General features: G+C 42.2%; 1 protein-coding gene and 1 long non-coding RNA gene across 2 annotated transcripts in view; one reads left to right on the top strand and one right to left on the bottom strand.

Annotated features, from left to right (window-relative positions):
• Nucleotides 1–13,775, top strand: part of LOC132591970 (protocadherin-9-like) — a 111,201-nt gene extending 97,426 nt beyond the window's left edge. The window contains exon 2 of the mRNA XM_060273313.1: nucleotides 13,402–13,775. Coding sequence (XP_060129296.1) covers nucleotides 13,402–13,775 — 374 coding nt within the window. The remainder of the gene's footprint in view (nucleotides 1–13,401) is intronic.
• Nucleotides 1,561–21,617, bottom strand: part of LOC132591971 (uncharacterized) — a 38,542-nt gene continuing 18,485 nt past the window's right edge. The window contains exons 2-3 of the long non-coding RNA XR_009557423.1: nucleotides 13,397–20,411; nucleotides 1,561–2,664 (exon numbers count right to left, since the gene is read on the bottom strand). This is a non-coding gene — a long non-coding RNA (uncharacterized LOC132591971). The remainder of the gene's footprint in view (nucleotides 2,665–13,396; nucleotides 20,412–21,617) is intronic.

Genomic DNA, 21,617 nt, shown 5'->3' with positions numbered 1-21,617 from the left:
CCCATTAAAATCTATGAGATATTTTTTTTGGCATTTGTTTGCCTTCATTGGCAGTAGGTGCAAACGAAGTCATTCACACAAGTGTTTGCCTCAAATTAATTGCCAGATGCTTCGTGTGTAATTTAAACTGATGCTTGGTAGCTACCCTATGGTTGCTAAGATCCTGCAGTGCAATTCATCCACGTAGCACTGTGACCAAATCAAAAATATGAAGGGTGAGAAATAAAGATAGTCAGAGAACATCAAAGGGGGTTCTTAAGGTATAATGTTTCACGGTTGGAAAAATAGAGATTTCAGCCAGAAGATCCATGGTTCTCTGCACATCAGGGCTGAAAATGTGAAGATAAAAGAGTGTTCATCTGGGCAGCAGTAGAAAATGGTTAGTTTTCAAGGTGGGAAAATATGTGTACTAAATATAGAAGTTTTTGCAAGTAACTTTTTGAAGGTATGAGTAGTCCTGTTCTAGTCAGTGGATCTATTCATAATCATAAAGCCACTGAGGTGCACAGGTGTTTGAGGGAATTAGAGGCGCTGATAAACTCAGTGGAGGTGGTACTGCCTTCCTTGACATTGATGTAATGCCATCCATTCAGCAGGACTGGATTTTAGCTCCCTTGAAGCATTTTAAAATAGAAAGTAGCTGAAGTATATCCAATGTCTCAATAAAACTCTTGAAATGCAATTTTGGCTGGAAAGAAAGAGACAATCCTTTTTTCTTTTAAAGAAAAGAGAGTTGGAATTGATATGACTAAAGCATTGTTGCCCTTGGTTTAGTCACATATTCCTTTGTCTCGCTGTCATCTTTGGTAAAACAGGTTTAGCAGGTTTTTAAAATTATTCACTAAAGGGAGCTGTGCATATAGAACACTATATTTATTTGCCTTCATTGCACTCTATTTTGGATCTTGTCTTTGTGAGTTTTCCTGCCCTTTTCCCAATCTTACTTTCACTACATTTCTGTGAGATGTAGTTTGAGAGGGAGTGGCTGGCCCACAGCCACACAACCAGTTTTATTAGCTAAGTGCGGATCTGAATTTGAACTTGGGTCTGTCCAGTCCTTGTCTAGCACTCTTAAATATTACCATATATTACACTGGCACTCACCAGATACAACTTAAGTGAAGTTGCTGCCAGGTGAGCCTACAATAAGAACTGTGGTTGGTGTGAGGCAAGGAAGACCAGAACGTTCTGTGTCCATTTTTTATCTTGGTATTGCAGTCTGGGAATTTCCTGGGGGTGCTACTTGAATAGGTCAAGTATCAAGTTCATTTCATGAAGTTTGAACAACTACGATAGAACTACAATATGGGGTCCATCTTTCTCTTTCTTTCTTTCTTTCTTTCTTTCTTTCTTTCTTTCTTTCTTTCTTTCTTTCTGGATGATTGACCTTTTACAGCCTGAGGGCCTCATTGCCCTTCAAGGTTCCCTCTAAAGGATTTTTGCCAGCCAAAAACTGTAGATGCTGAATTAGTGCTCTCTCTCTCTCTCTCTCTCTCTCTCTCTCTCTCTCTCTCTCTCTCTCTCTCACACACACACACACACACACACACACACACACAGAGAGAGAGAGAGAGAGAGAGAGAGAGAGAGAGAGCACAACGACAACAAGAAGAGAGTGTGATTTAAACCTATGAGCCCAGTTGGCAATCACAGAACAATTTCCCATGACTTAAATCCTCTCTCCATCCCACTCCCTTGAAGCAGAAACCTATGCAGCCCAGCATATAACAGCAGAGTACCCAACGTAGTTGGTGGGGGGCGGGGATATTTTATGCTGCAACCAAATAGTTGGGGTCTCTGAAGGCCAAGAAAAATCATCTGGCTGGACCAGGGATTAGCCAACCCTGCCTTAAAGAATGATTCCGAGATGTGGGGGAACAGACTAACAATATGCTTATCTTAGGGGCCTAGAAAGTGTTGGATCTCTTTCTCCATGGATTGAGAAGACGATTGGGCCCCATCCGGCCCCCAGGCCTTAGGTTGCCTACACCTGTTCTAGAGAGTGAACAGGGATCCACCAACCTGCCCCCTTAGCTTTTCCAGTCAGTTAAGGAAGCACGGCACAACTTCCATCTGCAGCATTCAGAAATATTCAGTACATCTACTGGATGACCAAATAGTTCTGAGTGTTTAGTCTAGAATATTCTGCATTTCTCTCAGCAAAAAAAGCATAAGCAAACTCAATAAATTTCTATTCATTTCATTTCCCTAGCAGCTGGCTAAAACATCTCAACTAAATAACAGAAAATATGTGTTAATAAAGTGGATATTAATCCAATGCTGTGGGTGCTCTGCTTTTATTAGCAAATATGTCAAATGCAGAAGGTTCATTTCAATCCCTTGCATAAATTTTTTAAAAATTTATTTGGAAAAGATGGGGAATGCGACAAAAATGCTAATTTGGAAAAGACAGAATTAGTTGTGGTAATGTTCTCCTCAGCAGTAGCTTCAGCAGTTAAAAAGATGGATGAGGTCCACGCCGTGAAAGAGAAGGTACGGATTTACAAAGATGTGCTGGTATCTGTTCTTTTTGAGCTATAAAGTCTGTCTAAATAACCATATTCTCCCGGGGAGAGAATCTGCTGCTTTGGCTGCCTGTGTGTTGTATTTGGACCATCTCCATCTCCAAATGTTGACGTTTCGTATGTGACCGAAGAATAAAATCTGTGGGAGAGATGTGTAAAACTGTAATCCCCATTTATTTGCTAACAAAAGGTTTTGCAGAATCCTGCTTGGTTTCTCCTCCGCCACTTTTTTCAAGGTGACTGCCTGCATCTAGAACATGACACTGATACTAAACTTCTTTTTATAGCGGTATTTTTTAAATTTGGAGTACGGAAAAGGTGTTAGTGGATTTGCCCTCGGCCTTTGCCTCTCATGCATATTAATCAAGGTGTTACTTAACATAGGATGGGACCTGGAATAAATATTAATAATAATAATGAAGTTGAGGAAGAGAGGAAACAAGATGGCAGGATTAGACTTAGAGGCCTCCCCTCCCTGATTTCTGCTGAGTCAAGCTGCCACAACTTGTGACCCTCCAAACTGCATTTAGCCCACCAGTCATTTACTAAGAATTACCACCCCACCCCACCCACATGATTTTCTGCAGATCTTGGGCTTTCCTGGGCCTCAGCCAACATAAATGCCTCACCCTGGCAGAACTTAAAACAACTGAATTAAAGGCAGCATAAGGAGGCATGGTGGGGGCAGGGCAGGGCAGGGCTAAACTTCCACATATTCTAATCTCCGTTCATCTTGGCCACGTGACCGACGGCCCAATCCTCAAAGCACAGGTCAACACTCATCTGCCAGCTCAGCCGGCAGCCACTTCTCCCAAATGCTTCCAAACAGAGTTTGGAATACAGGCAACTCTCAACTTAAGCTGGGCTTACATTCTGGGGATAGCACGTAAAGCCAAAAATGTGTCTAGTCAAAACACACTGGGTTCAACGGCAGATGGGATTGCCAAAGTCTTTTTCCCTCACACCATTTGGACCCAGGTGGCGCTGTGGGTTAAATCACTGAGCCTAGGGCTTGCTGATCAGAAGGTCGGCAGTTCGAATCCCTGTGACAGGGTGAGCTCCCGTTGCTTGGTCCCAGCTCCTGCCAACCTAGCAGTTCGAAAGCACGTCAAAATGTAAGTAGATAAATAGGAACCGCTACAGTGGGAAGGTAAACGGCGTTTCCATGTGCTGCTCTGGTTTGCCAGAAGCAGCTTTGTCATGCTGGCCACATGACCTGGAAGCTGTACGCCGGCTCCCTCGGCCAATACCGTGAGATGAGCGCGCAACCCCAGAGTCGGTCACGACTGGACATAATGGTCAGGGGTCCCTTTACCTTTTTATTTGTATGTGTAACTTCTGCTATCCAGTCATTTGAACCCTGGCCAATCCACCTGGGGCTTGAGAGTGGAGCGGAGTGGAGCAGGCTTCACTCTAGTCCAGGGGTCGTCAAGGTTTACCTTGCCTTGGCTGGTTCACTCCCGCGGAGATCGCTCCATGGGCCGGATCACGTCTTTGCAGACACGATTTTTGGGCGTCTGTGCAGACATGATTTTCGGCATCTGTGCATTTGTATACGTGATTTCCGGCACTGCGGAAGCAAGTCCACGCTCCCCGCTGCGCTGGTTTAGTGCTGCACGTGGGGACTCACCGAGTGGGCAGCTCAGTTCGGGGGCAGCTCATGGGCCATTTAAACGACCCCTTGGGCCGCTTGTTGATTATGTCTTCCAACCTTTTCCTTCCTATGTTTATGTGCTACTGGCTTTGCTGCGGTTCTGTATTAGTTCCCATATTTGGAGCTGGGAAGGAGTTTGCCTGCAAACAGATTAGCCCTGTTTGAGGTTTTGCCTTCCCCATAGCAATAGTCACTACTTTGGCAGATATAGGCATTGGGCCTGGAATCCATAGTCTAACACCTCACCCCCACCTCAGAACAGTGCGATAGCAGGGCACCCTATTAGAGGGGTCTAATTGGAGGTCTCTGTCCAAAATCCAAGGCATGCAGCAGATGGGCTTAGGAGGGTCCTACATGTAGACCTGCCTCACGCGGAGGACCCATGTCATGCTTCAGCCTTCCACCCAGGGGTCTCAAAGGGATTTACACCCAAAGTCCAACCTAGATCTGGAATCAATAAAGTTGATTTTTTAATTTTTAATTTTTAAATCCCAGCACGTTGTCCTTGTCCAGTTTGCTAACATTTTCAGACTAGGCGTTGCTTCAGGACACTGCTAGTGGGTCCCCAATATCCACCATCACAATCCTTCCACTTTTAATTTGAATATCACCTTCCTATACTGCTGAACACAAGGTGGTTTAGAAGCTAAAGAAACGACCAAGTATACAGCAATGTTCACCTATCTTGTAACAATCTAATCCAATACAAATAACTCATAATAATTAAAGAATTACTTTTGCTACCTTCCGGTCACAAATATATATATATATATATATGAGTGGGATTTATTTGGGGGCAGGGGATAGCTGGTAATGTTGAGGTCTTGACTCTTCTTGAGTCAAAGGATAATTATCCAGCCTTTGAGCAAAAGGCCTTTGAAGCAGGAGGTGGAAATGCGGTCGGTCAGCTTGCCAGAAGCTACTCACTAATTGCGGCAGTGAGTTAATCAATGGAATAAGAGTTTAGCTTCTGGGTATAATAAAATGAGATAAAAGACCACTCAGAATTTCCACCATTAGGAAAGAGCAGGCACTTGACTGGCACAGATTATTCTCTTGTCTTCCACCTGCCTGCTTTTGAGGCAACATGAATGTGAGGCTGCCTGACAGCTATTAACAGAATAAAAACACAACAACAAAAGGCATTATTTTTGAGCACAATCAGATATAAATATTTACAAAGGCAATTTTAAGGAGTTCTTGCTTATGTTCGACTGTGTTTGCCTTCAAAATATTTAAATTTGGAGACAGATGGCTTGTACAGTTTTATCAGCACTTGCGTCATTATATATTCAAGCAGCCAAGACTGATAACCAGATTTATTCTGGATTGTTTGGAGAACAAATAATTTGAGGGTGGGGGGGGAAGGATGATGTTGGGAGGGGAGGAGAAATTCAATGAAATACTTCAGCCTGTGGGAGGAAAAAAGTCAATGCAGAGATCTCAGTGACGTTTTTATGAAGAAAAGGGAAACAAATTAATGTAATTATAAAATTAAAAGCAGCAGGAACAGCTTTAAAGTGGTGTCATTGTATGTGGCGATGAAACAACTTCAGAAAATTGGGAGAAAGCCATTGTTTGGTGACAGTGCAGGGAAGAGATAATTACCATTAAGTCAACATTATGCTTTCTTCTCTGTGCAAGGGAATTAAAAAAACAAAGCCAAAAAACAAGGCCGTGTGCATTCCAGAAAGCATCTCTTCTCATCTTACTTAGTCCACTCATGATCATAATTTCTCACTTCATCTTACAGTGCCAACCAGAAAGAGATTTGAGATGGAAGGGGCAGTGTAATTAGAGCAGAAGGGATGAACTCACCCTGGATGGGAAGATGTCAGTTGCAGAGGACGTTCTTGTGCATGAAGGGAGTTTTAGCTTCTGGTCTCTGGTATCACCAGTTAAAAAGTCTTTGGTAGGAAGACTGGGAAAACTCTTGCTTGAGAATGCGAGCTGGAGTAGGTTGCAATGGCCAAGGCTGACCAGTTCTCTGCCTTCGTCCATGGCAGGTTCATATGTGCATGGCTTTGCTCTTACCTCCAACGAGGCTTGTGCCTGAGTAACTCTGAAACAAGTTTGGTTCCCATAAGGCCCTTGCAGTGTTGCTGACGATTCATGGTTATGTTCCAGGGTAGAGACACGTGTGTGTGTGTGTGTGTGTGTGTGTGTGTGTGTGTGTGTGACAACCTGTTTCTCTCAGTTGTAGCTCCTAGGAATTTCTGAAATAAAGCCTAGAACAGGCATGGCCAGACTTTGCCCTCCAGCTGTTTGGGGACTACAACTCCCATCATCCCTAGCTAACAGGACCAGTGGTCAGGGATGATGGGAAGTCTAGTCCCAAAACAGCTGGAGGGCCAAGTTTGGCCCATGCCTGGCCTAGAACATAACCAACACATTCTGTATCCTGTAGATCTGTATTGTAATGTGGGGGGAATCAATACTCGTTTGGAAACCAGGGTAAACTTGATGATTCACAGCTTAATGTATGACTTGACTCTATTTGGAAGACTTGTGAGTTTTGATGAAAGGATTTTTTTAAAAGAAAAACAGCAGGGCATGGAGTGGACAGGGAGCCACGTGCCCTACTTTTCAGACATCAGTCCTCTGTTTCATGGTGTCCTTGATTTGAAACAGTTGCTGGGTCCAGTCAGGTTTAAGGCTGAAGAGGAACCTGGAAATTGTGCAATGGGTCAGTGTGCCTGGCTGTTAACCAGAATGTTGGTAATTCAAGCCCCCCCCCCCCCCGGAAGGTTGTGGGCAGGATTCCTGCATCACAGGTCATGGGACTCAACGACCCTCAGAGTCCCTTCCAACTCTACAATTCTGTGATTCTATTATTCTATGAAATTCAGCATCTGGACAGTAGATCAAGCAAGTACATAGGCCAGTCTTTCCCACTATGGCAAGATTTACTAATTTCTTTTGAAATTACAGCAATTGTTTCTAAATATGCATGTATAGATAGAAATTATCCTATGGAAACCTGTGTCAGACCCTCAAAGTTTCCCTATTTTCCAGGGTGTCCCTGATTTAGAGAAGCCGTCCCGGTTTCTGATTTGATCCTGGAATGTCCCACTTTCATTGGAGAAACTTTGGAGGGTATGGAGTTATCTGACTCCCGAGCTGTCTGAAGGCAATCCTGTATAGGGAAGGGTTCTTTTAATGTTTAATGTTTTATTATGTTTTTATATATGTTGGAAGCTGTCCAGAGTGGCTGGGGCAACCCAGTAAGATGTGTGGGGTATAAATAGTAAAATTATCATTATGGAATGGGATGTCCCTACTTTAATCGGAGAAATGTTGGAGGATATGTTTTTGTGATATGTGTCACATCCAAAAGGACAAAATACAAGTGGCACCCTTAGGCTGGAGAATGGTGCTTTACTTTCTAATGGGACTCATATAAGCAATTACACCCCCTTATTATACCAAGTGCTTCTATTTTCAATTAAAATATTACTATCTTTCCTCCAACCCCCCCCCCATTCCAGAGATGATGCACACACAATATTTTGAAGGTTTCCCCTTCCCTCGATAACTGTAGCAATGGGGGGGGGGACTGAAAATTCCCCATCTGCCACCAAGGGGGTTGCTGCTGTTAAGCATCTCTGTTGCATGGGGCCAGGCAATGCAGAGTTAGCACTAACCAGGGTTAACACTGATACAGCGTTAGCAAAAGAAATGTTTCTGATATTGGCTCGATGTCCCCAGTATTATAAGTGACGGGGGAACAGGGAGTGAAGAAATATAGACATCTACTTAAAATGGGTTGCTCCAGGCACATCCCTGAGAATATGTGCAGATAATGCATTTCATCGCCAAGAATATGCATTTAAATCGCTCTTCTGTCAAACAGTTCCAAAGCCCCATATAAACTTTACCAACTTATCAGCTAGCAAAGCTTGCATAAACCCTACACCAAAATTAAGTGCCTTAGTTCTCGGGAGCTGTTACTGAGGAAAGCAAACTAAATGAGAAATAAATCTCTCAAGAGACTAATTTGACATGGCTTAAAGGGCCACAAGCATATTTTCATTCTGACTTAAAAACGGCTTATTACTCATTTAAAGCCCAAACGAAAATAGATGTTAGTTGTGTTTGAACTTGAGTTTAGTTTGTTTAGCTTCTGGATGAGGTCATGGAACATGAAAGTTTGGTGCTGAGGCTTTCCATTCATTCCACTGAAAGCTTTGAAATGGAGCCGTGTCTATTTCATGAAATGTGTCAGTTTATCATGAATGAGGGTGATGGGCTTTCTTCTTCCTCCTCCTCTTCCTCCTCCTCCTCCTCTTCTTTCCTCTTTATTGTGCACTGAAAGATTTAATCCCTGCCAAACTATTCCCTTTTGGGTCAGCAAGATAGGATTGTATTATTGTTCGGGCAGAAAAAAATGAGAAAACCCAATTAAAAGCAAATTGCTGTTGTCAGCAGAAAAGAAAATAATCAGCGTTTAACCTATAGATTAACCTTTCGAAATGTTAACAATATGCTGGAAATTCTCCCTTTTACTAGCTGCTTCCTCCTCCCTCTGTGAAATACCTGTGTCACATTATAGGAGGACCCAAAGACACGAGGAAAGGCCGGGAAGGAGTTTTAAAATAAAGATCTGTTTATTATTATCCCATTAAAATTCAGGGATTCAAAAGTAAAGCTCAGGATTTTAGACCCTCTTTAAAAAATAAGTGAAACTTCCAGTCCCAAATTATTGTATGTTTTTAATGACATTTCCTTTAATTTGTTTTTGTGGGAGGCAGGTTATTGGGTTGTTTTTATTTTATTATGTATTTTATATTCTTGTTTTGTATTTTTCTCTTGTGAACTGCCCTGGGATCTTTGGATGAAGGGTGGTATACAAATTTAATAAATAATAGTGATAATTATAATAATTCACTTCAGGCTATACCCACATGTATTCCTTGGGTTTAACACAAGTGAATTTAATAAAAATAAATTTCTTGTACCCCGCCTATCTGACTAGGTTGCTTCTGCCATTCTTGGCAGCTTTTAAAACAAAACATCAAACATTGAAAGCTTCCCAGAACAGGCCTGCCTTCAGATGAAAAGTCATTATTGTTTATTTCCTTCACATCTGATAGAGGGCATTCTACAGGGAGGGTGACACTGCCGAGAAGGCCCTGTGCCTGGTTCCTTGTAAGCTCACTTCTCATAGTGAGGGAACCACTAAAAGGCCTTCAGAGCTAGACCTCAGTGTCCGGGCTGAACGATGGGGGTATGTGGAAATGCTCCTTCAGGAATACAAGGCTGAGGCTGTTAAGCACTTTAAAGGTCAGCACCGACACTTTGAATTGTGCTCGGAAGCGCAAAACGAGGCACATAAAGCCATGACTCTTTTTCTCCTTAAACATGCTTGGTGCTGTTGAACATCTGTTGATATGCTATAATAATAATAATGTAATAATAATAATATATTTATACCCGGCCCATCTGGCTGGGCTTCCCTAGCTACTCTGGGTGTCTTCCAACAAAATATTAAAATACAGTAATTGTGTAATCCTGCGCAGAAGGTTCTGCAAACCAGAATCACCAAGTAGTGTATCCGCATGCAAATCCCCAGGGACTTTTTGCTAGTATTTAGTGAAGCACATTTGAAGTTGTATCTAAGTTATACCTGATAGCCAACCCAATGTTGTCTTAACTAACTTAAGTGCATTGATTTTAATGGGGCTATTCTTAGTATGATTAGGTCAAATACGATTGCTGGCTTCCCTTGAAATTACTTGTCTGTTTCCCTCAATAAAAAGGCCAAATTTGCTCTACAGTGGTATCTCGGTTTAAGTACACAATTGGTTCCGGAAGCTTGTACTTAACCTGAAGCGAACTTTCCCATTGAAAGTAATGGAAAGTGGATTAATCCGTTCCAGACAGGTCCGCGGAGTACTTAAACTGAAAGTACTCAAACCGAAGCGTACTTAAACCAAGGTATGACTGTAGTATAAATCTGGTAGCAGCTTACCGAATGTAGGGACTTCCCCCACCCCCCAATTTCTGCCAACCTTTCTGCCAGCCCCTCCTCCCGGTTTCCATACTTGGATTCCGTAAAATCATTCCCCCCCCTCTTTTTTTTTTTGCTAATGTGACAGTGATCAGATCCTCTTTCTGCATTTCCTTCTTCTCTGTTTTGGGTTGCCCTTTAAAGCACTTTTGACTACAGCCTTCCTGACTATCAGTTAACTTGTGCTCCAAATAAATCAGTAATTTCCTTCCTATCACCTTCCTGTCACTTGATTTTAATCAAGAAACAATTGACTGTCTGTACACACGGTAACGAAAGCAACTTTGTTTCTTTAGGAACAAGAGAAAAGAATAGCCTTAAAGAAATTGCCTTTGCTGTTGGTAATTTGCAACTGAAATATATATTTAGAATCTTGTGAGTGAGTTGATTGATAGCACTGAAAAATGCAGAGCTAAGTCAGTTTCGATGGTCCCTTTTGCATTCCTTGGTTTCTCACCATATCCACACTGGTCAGATCAATAACTCATCCGCAGTTTGACTCCACTGAGAATCATGCACAGAAAAGACATGGGTCTGCACTGCTGGTAATGTATGCCAGAACCCATTATCTGAATTTGTTGGTTGGCTGGGATTTCCTGCTTGAGTTTGAAAAAAAATCCAACATTGTGTTCCCACTTGAGAGGCTTTGAATTTATTTATATATATATTTAAAGGTAGAGTACATATTATGTGTACCCCTTAGGCTTGGCACAGGAGGTCAGATGAATGTGTGGAGGTTGGGGGACCTTGTAGTTTTGATATTAAAAAACCGACATTTGTAGCTGAAACACATTATCTGTCAGATCTACTTACATTAGATTCACGCTTTGAACATACAGGCCGCAACCATTTTGGGTATGTCCAATTGACGTGATGGCTGACGTGTGGGTCCTTTTGACAGAATCTGGTTCTATCTAACAGTCCTACGCAAGAAATTCAGGATGGGTTGGGATGTGGGAGAAATTGGGTTCTGCTTGCATTTTCATGCAAACCTACACGATTCACACTTTCTCAAAAAATGCTCACACCAATATGCAGCCATTATTCAAAAACGGACTTGTACAGTGACTAATAAAAAGAAATGCATTTTTTTTAAAAAAAAGGTCTTCTCTGTTTTCATGCTTCCAGAAAATCTTTCCATTAGGTAGGTCAGATAAGTGTACTGAGACACTGTTAGTGGGCAGTTGCCTGATCCTGATGTGGTTATACCATACCTGCCAAGTTCCTGCCAGGAAAATAAGGGACCGGGCCGGAAGTAGCAGACCGGAAGTAGCGCTGCCGCCATTTTGGAACTGGGCGGAGCATGCTCAGAAGCAACTTTTGATGCTGCTCCACCCAGTTCCAAAATGGCCGTCGCGCTGCAGCCATTTTGGAACTGGGCAGAGCAGCATCAAAAGTCGCTTTGAGAACTGGTGTGGGGTGAAAACTTTAGTTTAAGGTCTTTTTTTGGTTGGTGAATAACGGTTTCTGAAATCTTGGCTTGTTAAAGGAAATGCTAATCCAATTGGGGGAAAAGACATTGGGAGGGGAGAAGGAGTGTGTTTTAAAAGTTTAGGGTTAGGATTTTTCTGGAGGGATTAGAAGAATGGTTGAGGAAATATTTTAGAGGTTTTTTTATATATTTTTTGAGTGTAGAGAGGTGTTTGGGTAGAGAGCTGCCTGTCTCCCTCTCTTTACTCTTTGCACCCAGTGGCAGGGGGTGCTCTGGGGGGAGGGGGAGGGGGTAGAAGGAAACCCAGACACTAAAATGGAACCTTTAGAGTGCTGAGCCCCTCGGGTTACCCTAGTGGCAGGAGGGGACTCGGAGGGGGAGCAGAATGAACGAAGGAGGAGGATTAAGTTAATATGATAAGAATAAGATTTTGAATTAGAATAGAAAACCCGCCATAATCAATTAAAGAAGTCAGGGAAACCAGGAGGAAGAGAGTCGAGGAAGCCACAAACAAATTGTTAAGAAAATAAGATTTGGGAATTTATATTTTTTCTTTTTTCTTTTTCTTTTTTCTTGTTTTTTCTTTCTTTTTCCATTTGTTGTTTTATTGTTAAGTAGAATTAGCTGGGGGGGAAACCAAACCTCAGAGATCCTCCGCCTCTGTCCTCTCAGTGGCGGGGGGGGGGGGATAATGGTGGAGGAGGGAGGGGGGAGGTCAAACCCAGCTTAAAATGGACCCCTTTGTTTCCCAATGCCCATGGGTATCACTGGTGGCAGAAGTGGTCTTGGGGGTGGAGGGAAATTGAAGGGACAGAGTTTATTTTGTATGTTATGTTTGTCTTGTTTCTATAAAAAATAATAAACATTATTATATAAAAAAGTCGCTTTTGAGCATGCTCTGCCCAGTTCCAAAATGGCCGCCGCACCAGAAAATGTTTCTGCGCATGTCCAGAGACTCCAGACATGCACAGAAGGAGCCTTCCCCGGTCGGTAAGTAAACCGGAGAGGTGAGGGCACGGTGGCAGGCAGATCAGATTGGCTCCACCTGCCATGGCTGTACTACATTGAGCTCCTCGCTCTCTCAGGAACTGGCAATAGCATTCAGCATTGGAAAGCCAGGTGAGGAAGTTCACCCTCCCTGTGCTGCCCCACATGGCTTAGTTGGTGTTCTGAGGGCCTTCATGGTTTATTGCTGAAGAACTGGACAAAGTATGGTATAAAGTATTTCATATGGATTTTTTCTGTGTGTGCTGCTGTTATAATTGTAAGTTGCTTGCACAGCTTATGAATTGTTGTTGCTGGTGTTAATTACCCACCTTATACCCCTATGGTCCTAGTCAGGTGAATAGACTAGTCAGGCAGCCAATACAGTGGAACCTCGGTTTATGAACACCTCGGTTTATGAATTTTCGGTTTATGAATGCTGCGGACCCATCTGGAACGGATTAATTCATTTTCCATTACTTTCAATGGGAAAGTTCGCTTCAGTTTATGAACGCTTCAGTTTAAGTACTCCACGGACTGTCTGGAACAGATTAATCCACTTTCCATTACTTTCAATGGGAAAGTTCGCTTCAGTTTATGAACGCTTCAGTTTATGAACAGACTTCCGGAACCAATTATGTTCATAAACCGAGGTACCACTGTATACATATATATTTAAATGAATAAGTAACACTTTTTTATTAAAAGACAGAAAAAAAATCTAACCACCCCCTTTCTCTCTTTCTTCTACTCCCTACCCCTTCTGTCTGCTGCCTGTGCCCACATCTCACCACAGATGGACCTCTTGGCCCTCGAGGATTAGCTGAAGCTACTGAGATGTGCACTCAAGAATGCCTGGTCCTGGGTCACTCAGACAACTGTTGGATGCCTCCCTCTTTGGGTTCGTACCAGCAGCCAAAGTCTCCACTCTCCACCTTTGCACCTCAGAAGGAATGGGTTAAGAAAGACAAACTGGTGAATGGCCACACGTTGACCAGAACCTGGAAAGAAGACAGCAACAGAAACCAGTTCAGTGAACGAAAGCAGTTTGGCTCGGGGGAAGGCCATTTCAACCCTGGCAATCCCATGGCTGACATTCCTTTGGCTAACTTGAAATCCTATAAACAAGCATCAGGACCAGTGGAGAGTCCGAAGGAGAACCAGCTATAAGGAAAGGCTTCTTTGGAACAGTGACTTTAGCCTAGTTAGACTTGCTAATACTCTGTGTGTGTGTGTGTGTGTGTGTGTGTGTGTGTGTGTCAGAGCTTTATGTACTGAGTAGACCTCTAGAACTATGCGTCACATAGCAGAGATATGCATAACTTTGTGGTAGCTCCATGGAACTGCAACACAAAATAGCATTTCTACTAGTTGTGTGGTTTTGTTAAATAGAAATAATCAAACTCTTACAGAGAATCTCTCCAGTTTGCAAAATATCTTAATTTTTTCAATTTGCTTGGGATAATGGGTGGGGGTTTGTTTATGTTACTTTGTTTTTTTGACCCTGGACTTGCTGCTGCAAACAGTAGAAGATTCACATGGAGAGAGAGAGAGAGAGAGAGAGTATGTGTGTGAGAGAGACGGTGGATTGCAATTCTTAGAAAGCATATCCAATTAGGAAATTGTGTTATTGTTACCATTGATCTTGTGCTGGGACTGCTATACTTGACATCTTTACTGAAACAAAACAACTAAAAATTGCAAACATTAAACCTACTGTGCTATTAACAACGTTAGTGGACACTTGTTAAGTCAATCAGTGTTCAAGTACTTGTAAATAGAATCAATTATTATTAATAACTTTTGTGTACTTATAACGGTCACCTAAAAAAAATACTGTAGCATAATTCTGTGTTCCACAGTTGCTTTTTTCCTACTTTATTTCATTTGCTTCCTGTTGTTTTTTTATTATTATTTTGTTTCTTTTGGTGATGGTGTTTCTGTGTTAGTAGTCTGTCTGACACACAATGTTCCAAGGAGCTCAAAACACTTGTGTTAAAAACTGAGGAAAAGAGGGAGGGGAGGGAAACATTTTATTTTACTATTATTATGACAAAAAATTGCCAACAAACTATTTGCCAATTCCGAAATAACACTTGAAGTAAGGGCTTTGAGATTTTAGCCACTATTCTTTTTGTTGTTTTTCTGATTTGCAAAGCAAAGGGGAGAAAAAGAAAACACTAACCATGATAGCAGCTGAATGGACATTGGCTGCAATCACGCTAGAGAGTGATATTAGTCAAAATTAGGTGGAGGATAAGGGGAACAATCTGCTGAGTGGTTCCAAAATATGAGCCCCAGCGAACTGAATGGGAGATGCCTAAGTGCCCATTCATATCAATGGCGCTTGTGCGGGAACACTTCTTGAGTTATTTTGTACCCAGTAAATCCATATCTAACCATTGCTTTTTTAAAACAATTGGGCTGTGTGTGTCTATACCTAAGACAGTTTGTATTGCTCAAATGGCAGCGGTTGTGTTGATCTTCATCTGCATTGATGTTGTAGTAACACAAGTGTTTTTAGATCATAGCCACAAAATATTTAATGTGTCGTGCCTTCATGATGTAACCAAGCATTCTCCTGGTAGGCTAGTTGGGGGAAATGAAAGGGTTCAATCTCTAATTCTTGCTGTTTAACTGTTTGTTACCATAGTTGGTCAATGCCTGGCAGGTACCAGTGTTGCGTCACTTGAATCAAACCAGCAAAGTGACTCCTAATGTTAATAAGATCTCAGTTGCACGTCTAATAAATCCTAATCTGAACATTCTTAGGCGTTTTTTTCTTAAGGCATGACAGACAATTTAAACAAATAGCATGCAACATGGGCGGGGGGGAGTCCTTAAAGTACAAAAGAAAAATTTATCTTATTCCACAGTTAAACATCAGTCTTAAAATAAACACACAGAAAAATAAAGGTAGCTAATATTGATGGTTAATTTGTTCTTACCAAAACTAACTGAAGTTATTTTGTATATAGCAGTTCACATTTTCTTTCCTCCACAATATACAAGCATAAAATGGGTTAGGGGTGCATTGCTTATTGCAGTACTTATGTCAGTTTGTGAGGGGTGTTTGATGACTTTGACCGAATAAATATCTAAACAGTTATCCTTGTTACTGCTTTGCCAGTTCAACGTTATTTACAGTTATTCAGCTCTTGCAATAAATGTTCTGAATTCCTGATTGTCTTGTGGGAGTTCTTGGCCTGATGCCTTCTTAAGATTTTCCTTATTAAAGGAAAGGGGGGGGGGAATCTCTATGGCGCAGCCAGAGGAAACAAGCAGGAAGTGAAGAAATCTTGACCTGAAGTGTGGCAGCTAAAGAAAATGATGGCAATGGCTCAGGCTATAGGGGAAGGCAATATTTAAAAAGATGTACCAGGCAGAAGTTGCTGACCAGGACGAACTGAGCCTCTCTTTCGCTTTGCCAGAACATTGTGGGTGTCAAATGGGTACTGTGAACTTGCCTGCCTTCTCAGTCCTCCCTCCCTTCCCAATCTTCTTTTTTCTATTTGAACGTTCTGCCTGCCTGCCTGGAGGTGTTACTACAGGCAACCTGTCGGTGTTGGTGAGGGGAAAATTGGTGATGGTGCTCCATTCACCCATTTCCAAATCCTTCCTCCCAACAAATTATGGGTCACTTTAGCCATAGTCGATTTGCATGGTAGGGAGATGTGAAACATTTATGCTCCCTGTCAAAATTTTCATGAACCTTATAAATATTAGGTTAACTTTCTAGAAATTTCTACAAATGTCTCACCTGGTCCATTTTAGGTATAAAATTGGTGGCAATTTAGAGACACATTACACACCACCCACATGCCCCCTATCGCAACAGAAATCCTTTTAGCTTCTCTTGAAATTCATACACCTATTTTGCCTGAGCAGAACCTTCCAAATGACTATTTTTGTTAGGTTTTCCACCCTCCTTATTACCTTTTTACAGTTGCCAGGCTTCTGAAACAATATTGGGGTTAATGCCACACGACTGACTAAAGAATGCTTTTGTTATCTGACATGAATTATTATCTGATTCTTGGCAACCTGTTATTAAATTGTTTTCCTTCTACGTATCATGTTCATTTGATTGTCCCTTACGCTCTGAAGTGGAATACTTTGAGTACCATATGCTGAGGAGCATCAATAAGCCAGGACAAAAATATTAAAATTTGATCATAGTTTGGTTATCTATTATATGTGAGCACACACAGGCACACACAAAAATCAAACACATGGTGACAATTACTGTTGGTAGAACAAAATAATATGATGTATTCATGGCAGTGTGTATTCAGGTGATTCCCCCCATGTTTTCCCTTGACAGCATCTAAGAGTAGAAGCAATGCTACCCATATTAGTACATGCATTTGTAGAATGATTGTACTGATCACTCGATCACATACCATAATACGTACCATCAACTGATCATGGAAACAGAATGGGCAAATACCTGACACCGATGGAACAGGATAACAAATAGAAAGCGCTCTTCAACGCAATGGCTTTTCAAATCCTAAGTCGTTTTTGCAGCTGGATACACATACAGAACTGTTGTGGGAACTTGGCTGCCTGACAAGACTTGGAGCTAGAACACATTAATGTCTATTAATAAGCATCATCATTATCACTGAGTCAATACAGTTGCATATATGTAGAATTTATTGTGAATAAAGACTCAGGTATGTGTTTCTCATAAAGTATTCATGGGGGAAATTGGTTTAAAGGAGGATTTGAAGGGAGAGACACCTGGTTCTGTATTGGTCTTTGGGAAAGCAGTTGTTGGGAGTTGGTGTTGTTGTTTGAGGATGAGTCTACACTAACAGCAGAACATGTGGAAGACTAATTATGAGTGCAGGGACAACTGCATACCCACAATTCTCTGCACATAGAAATGTAGCTATCAGGGAGACATCTAGCTTAGGTCTTCCTTCATACCAGGTGTTATCTACACTTAACCAGCTTTCTTTGTACTATATACTTTGTACTATATCAGCATTCAAACTCTGAAGTCCAGGAACAGTTTCATTGTATTTTGAGATTGGCTCCCTGAAACCACACTTTTTTCTCCATTCAGGCCCAAGAATCACTCAAGAGAACCAGGATGAGTAATGTTGCAAACCAACTCACATCCTGAATGGAAGATGAAAGAGAATATTTTCTTCTTTAAAATAAACCATTCAGTTTACTTGGAAGGTTGTTTGCTGGTAATCTTAAACCTTGAGAAGAGCTTCTGAATAAATTCTGTTCATTAAGAAAAAGCATTTAGAGATCAGCTTTAATATGGGAGCTCGCAAAGAACTTGATCTAAATCCAATTAAAGGCAGTGGGAATTGTGCCACGGACTTCAATAGGATCTGCAGTTGGCCCTATATACGTGCTCGGTGAATACACCTTCATTTCCAGCCAATAGGCTGGCGCAGTCCCTCTGGCATCCCGACACTGCTGGGTAAATCCCATATATCTCTAAATAAGCCCTTAGTTTACATCCTGACAGGAATTCAACAATGTGGCAGAGAAAGGGCAGTGTTCCTCCCCCGGCAGAGGATGAACATGCAGATCAGCCCAAGGGAGCATTCAAATGCTTGTTAGGATCACATGAACCAGAGCCAGGCATTAAGGGGTGATTAACAGTGAGCCTGCTTGGCTGTATCTCGAGGCTTTGCTCTTGTCACTTCCAGGAGCTGCCTCTCAGCAGGCAGGGGAACGAACACAAGGGCCTCTTCCTCCCCTCAGAAGTCGGCAGAATTTTGCAAACTGATAGGAAAATAGAAACTGCAATAGACTTTTTTTGTGGTTAAGGAAACCCAGTCAGATGGGTGGGGTATATTATTATTATTATTATTATTATTATTATTATGGATTACTTTCTCCAACTGAAAAAGATAACAGTAACATAAATAAATAAATATCAAAACTCCATTTTATTTTGTCAAGAGTACAGTGGTACCTCTACTTACGAATTTAATGCGTTCCGAACGCACATTTGTAAGTCGGAAAAATTTGTAAGTTGAATCCCATAGGAATGCATTGGGAGAAAAAATTCATAAGTTGAAGCAACCCTATCTAAAAATTCGTAAGTAGAAAAAATCCTATCTAAACCGCATCCAAGATGGCGGACGGAGCTCCATTTGTAAGTAGAAAAATTCGTAAGTCGAGTCATTCGTAAGTAGAGGTACCACTGTATAAGTTTTTGCTTCTCTCTCAGGTATACAAACTGATAGATGATTTTCAAAATTAAGAACATATACATATTCACTAAGAAAGCTGTACTGTACTATAAATGCAGGTTAAGTCAGTGAAAGAGAAACTTGTGCTACATATTCCTAGCAAAACAGAGGGCCCCTCCCATCTCCCTCCCTGTTATATTGATGCAACGGGGGTGGGGCACCACAGGCTCTGGACTTGCAGCTTTTTTAGCTTTGCAGCTCCCACTAGTCTTGCTCCAAACATCTTTCTCAGGTGCTTTTCCGTGGCTGGAAACTGTTCTTAACTCTGAGAAAGCCATTTTCCGTTCCCGGGAGATAACCTTGCGGGCTGGGAACAAGCCCGACCCACGCGCACAAGGTGGGGTAGCCCCGGCGCCACTAGAGTCCTGAGCCGCATCATCCCTTGGACCCACCAATGCGGTTGGTCTGGGGGCATGGCTTGGGCTATATAAATTGCCCGTGGTTGAGGTCTTGCCCCCTTTTGCTTCCTGCTTGCGCTGTTCTCACATTGCTCCACCCACCGGGTGCCATTGCTCCACCCTCCACTGGTATGTCGCCCCAGAAGGTTGCCCATGTAGAAATGTCACCCTCAGCTGAGGGAAGGCAGAGAAGTCAAGAGTAGGCAAAAGTCAGAGTAAATGACCGACAGAGTCAACTAAGTCTAGTTTTGTCCCCAACCTCCTCCCTACTGAGGGCAACACTGAGAATAAGCAGGAGGAAGCCAACAGGCAGGGCCACCACCTGGGTTGGATGTAGAAGAAGGCAGGCAGCCTGAGGTTGGTGGAGCAGCCGTTACCTTTGCTGTAAAGCACCCCACAGTGCAACTGAGGAGGTATCCTTCTCTAAGTGGCTGTTCCCCTCCTCACACTACAATTTCTGTCTGAGCAGCTTTCCTCCACGAGGGAATCCAGACCCACAATTGCAAGGTAAATCTAGATCTGGCATGGGAGGAAGAACTGCTACTACAATGAATTTCTGTGTGGAAACTTCCGGCAAGGAAGGGACAGTACCCCCCTCCCCCTTCTCTTCTCCAAAACACCCTCCCCATTGCAAACCTCACATTCAGCTACACTGTGATGTGGACTTGCCTGGATGCCACAGGAAACAAGGAATCGTGCACAGAAAAGTGAACAGACTTGTAGAGGAGCTACACTTCACTTGGTCCTTTCTTCACCAGCCCGCTTGATTTCCATGCTGACCATAGAGGAAGGCAAGCCCCTTCCTCCAGTCAGAAGGGAAAGGCAGAGGAACTTAAGAATGAAAGAGTCCTGGATCAGGCCAATGGCCATCTACTCCAGCATCCAGTTTTCTCAGTGTCTAAGCAGATGCCCATGGGAAGCCTTCAAGCAAGAGAAGTCTCTCCACCTATAATCCTCCTTCCTGCTTCAGTGCAGTAGCCATTGACAGCTTTATCCTCCATGAGTTTGTCCAATCATCTTTTAAGGGCACCCAAAGAGAAACAAAGAGATCCACCTTACCTCTTCTTTCCCACTTGCATTTCCATGCTGGCCACAGAGGAAGGCGAGACTGTTCCACTGTATACGGGAGGGAAACCAAGTGGGGCGATAGGTGCTTCATCCGCTGGCACATTTGGTAGAAGCTTTTTTTAAAAGAAAAAGAAAAAAAGAACACATTACATTGCATGGAAACTAGTTAATGAAACAAGAAGTGGGCTAGAATTTCCCCCCTAATCTTTTATACAAGTTGTATGGTTCTTCATTTGCAAATGATCCAGCTCATATCGCAACTCACCGCTAATACTTTGCTGTGTCATTGTAATGATTTTATTGAAATGTGTCCTTTTCTTTTTATGCCATGCCTTTGGCTGTTATTTTTTGTAAGGGACTTTTTTGTAGTGAAGAACTATGACAGAATAACAACTACTACAACTTGAGGGCATGCATGACATGTGACCCAGCACACATAAAGGGCAAATGTTACACTCAAATCTAGTGTGACATATTGCTCACCCCTTCAAATGAGCAGAACTTTGTGTGGTATATAGGCGACTCCCCATTTTTGGCCTTGCAAGGGGCAGAACCCTGTGGCTGATGCATACTTGGAATGCGAAACCTGCATAAATAAGGAGTTGCCTATATGTATTCCTTTGATTTGGTACATCTAAAATATTGTATGACTACAATTAACATGGTATGCATTTAGCATTAGAAGATTTTTTCAGTTTAAGAAAGAATGGGGAACCTGTGGTTCTCTTGATGTTGCTGGACTCCCAACTCCTATCACTCCAGCTGAAACAACAAAATTTATTTAATTAAGTTTGTATCATTCCTGCCTTTCCTCCCGAAAGAACCCAGGGTGCCAAGCTTCAATATACTTTAAAATAAAACAAAAACCTATCTAAAACATGTGTTTGGTTTTTTTAAAATAATAATAATAATGAAAACCATCCTAAAATATTTGAAAGCAATATGCATACCCCAACAGAGCTACTAATTTCAAGGTTGCTATGGCCAAGGTGTATCAGGAACATCTTTAGATTTCTCCTGAAAGTCAGTAACAAGGGAGACAGACATCTCTCACCAGGGAAAGCATTTCACAAGTGGGAATTCACCAATGAAAAGGCCTTGTCACAAGTCAACATGGAAGATGAAGTCCATCGACATGTGGAAGCAGACTCCTCATCCCTGGATTTTGCCTCCACCTCCCAATTTTCATAGGACATTTTACATCGTTAAATATGAGCTTTATTTCCTAATGTTTGAGTTAATTGTGCAGTCCTCATCCTCAAAGACTAAGGGACCCAGGTGGCGCTGTGGTTAAACCACTGAGCCTAGGGCTTGCTGAT

This window comes from Zootoca vivipara, chromosome 4, assembly GCF_963506605.1.
Source record: "Zootoca vivipara chromosome 4, rZooViv1.1, whole genome shotgun sequence".
Classification (NCBI taxonomy): Eukaryota; Metazoa; Chordata; class Lepidosauria; order Squamata; family Lacertidae; genus Zootoca; species Zootoca vivipara.
Note: the sequence above shows the minus strand (reverse complement) of the source record. Positions and strands in the feature narration are given on the sequence as shown.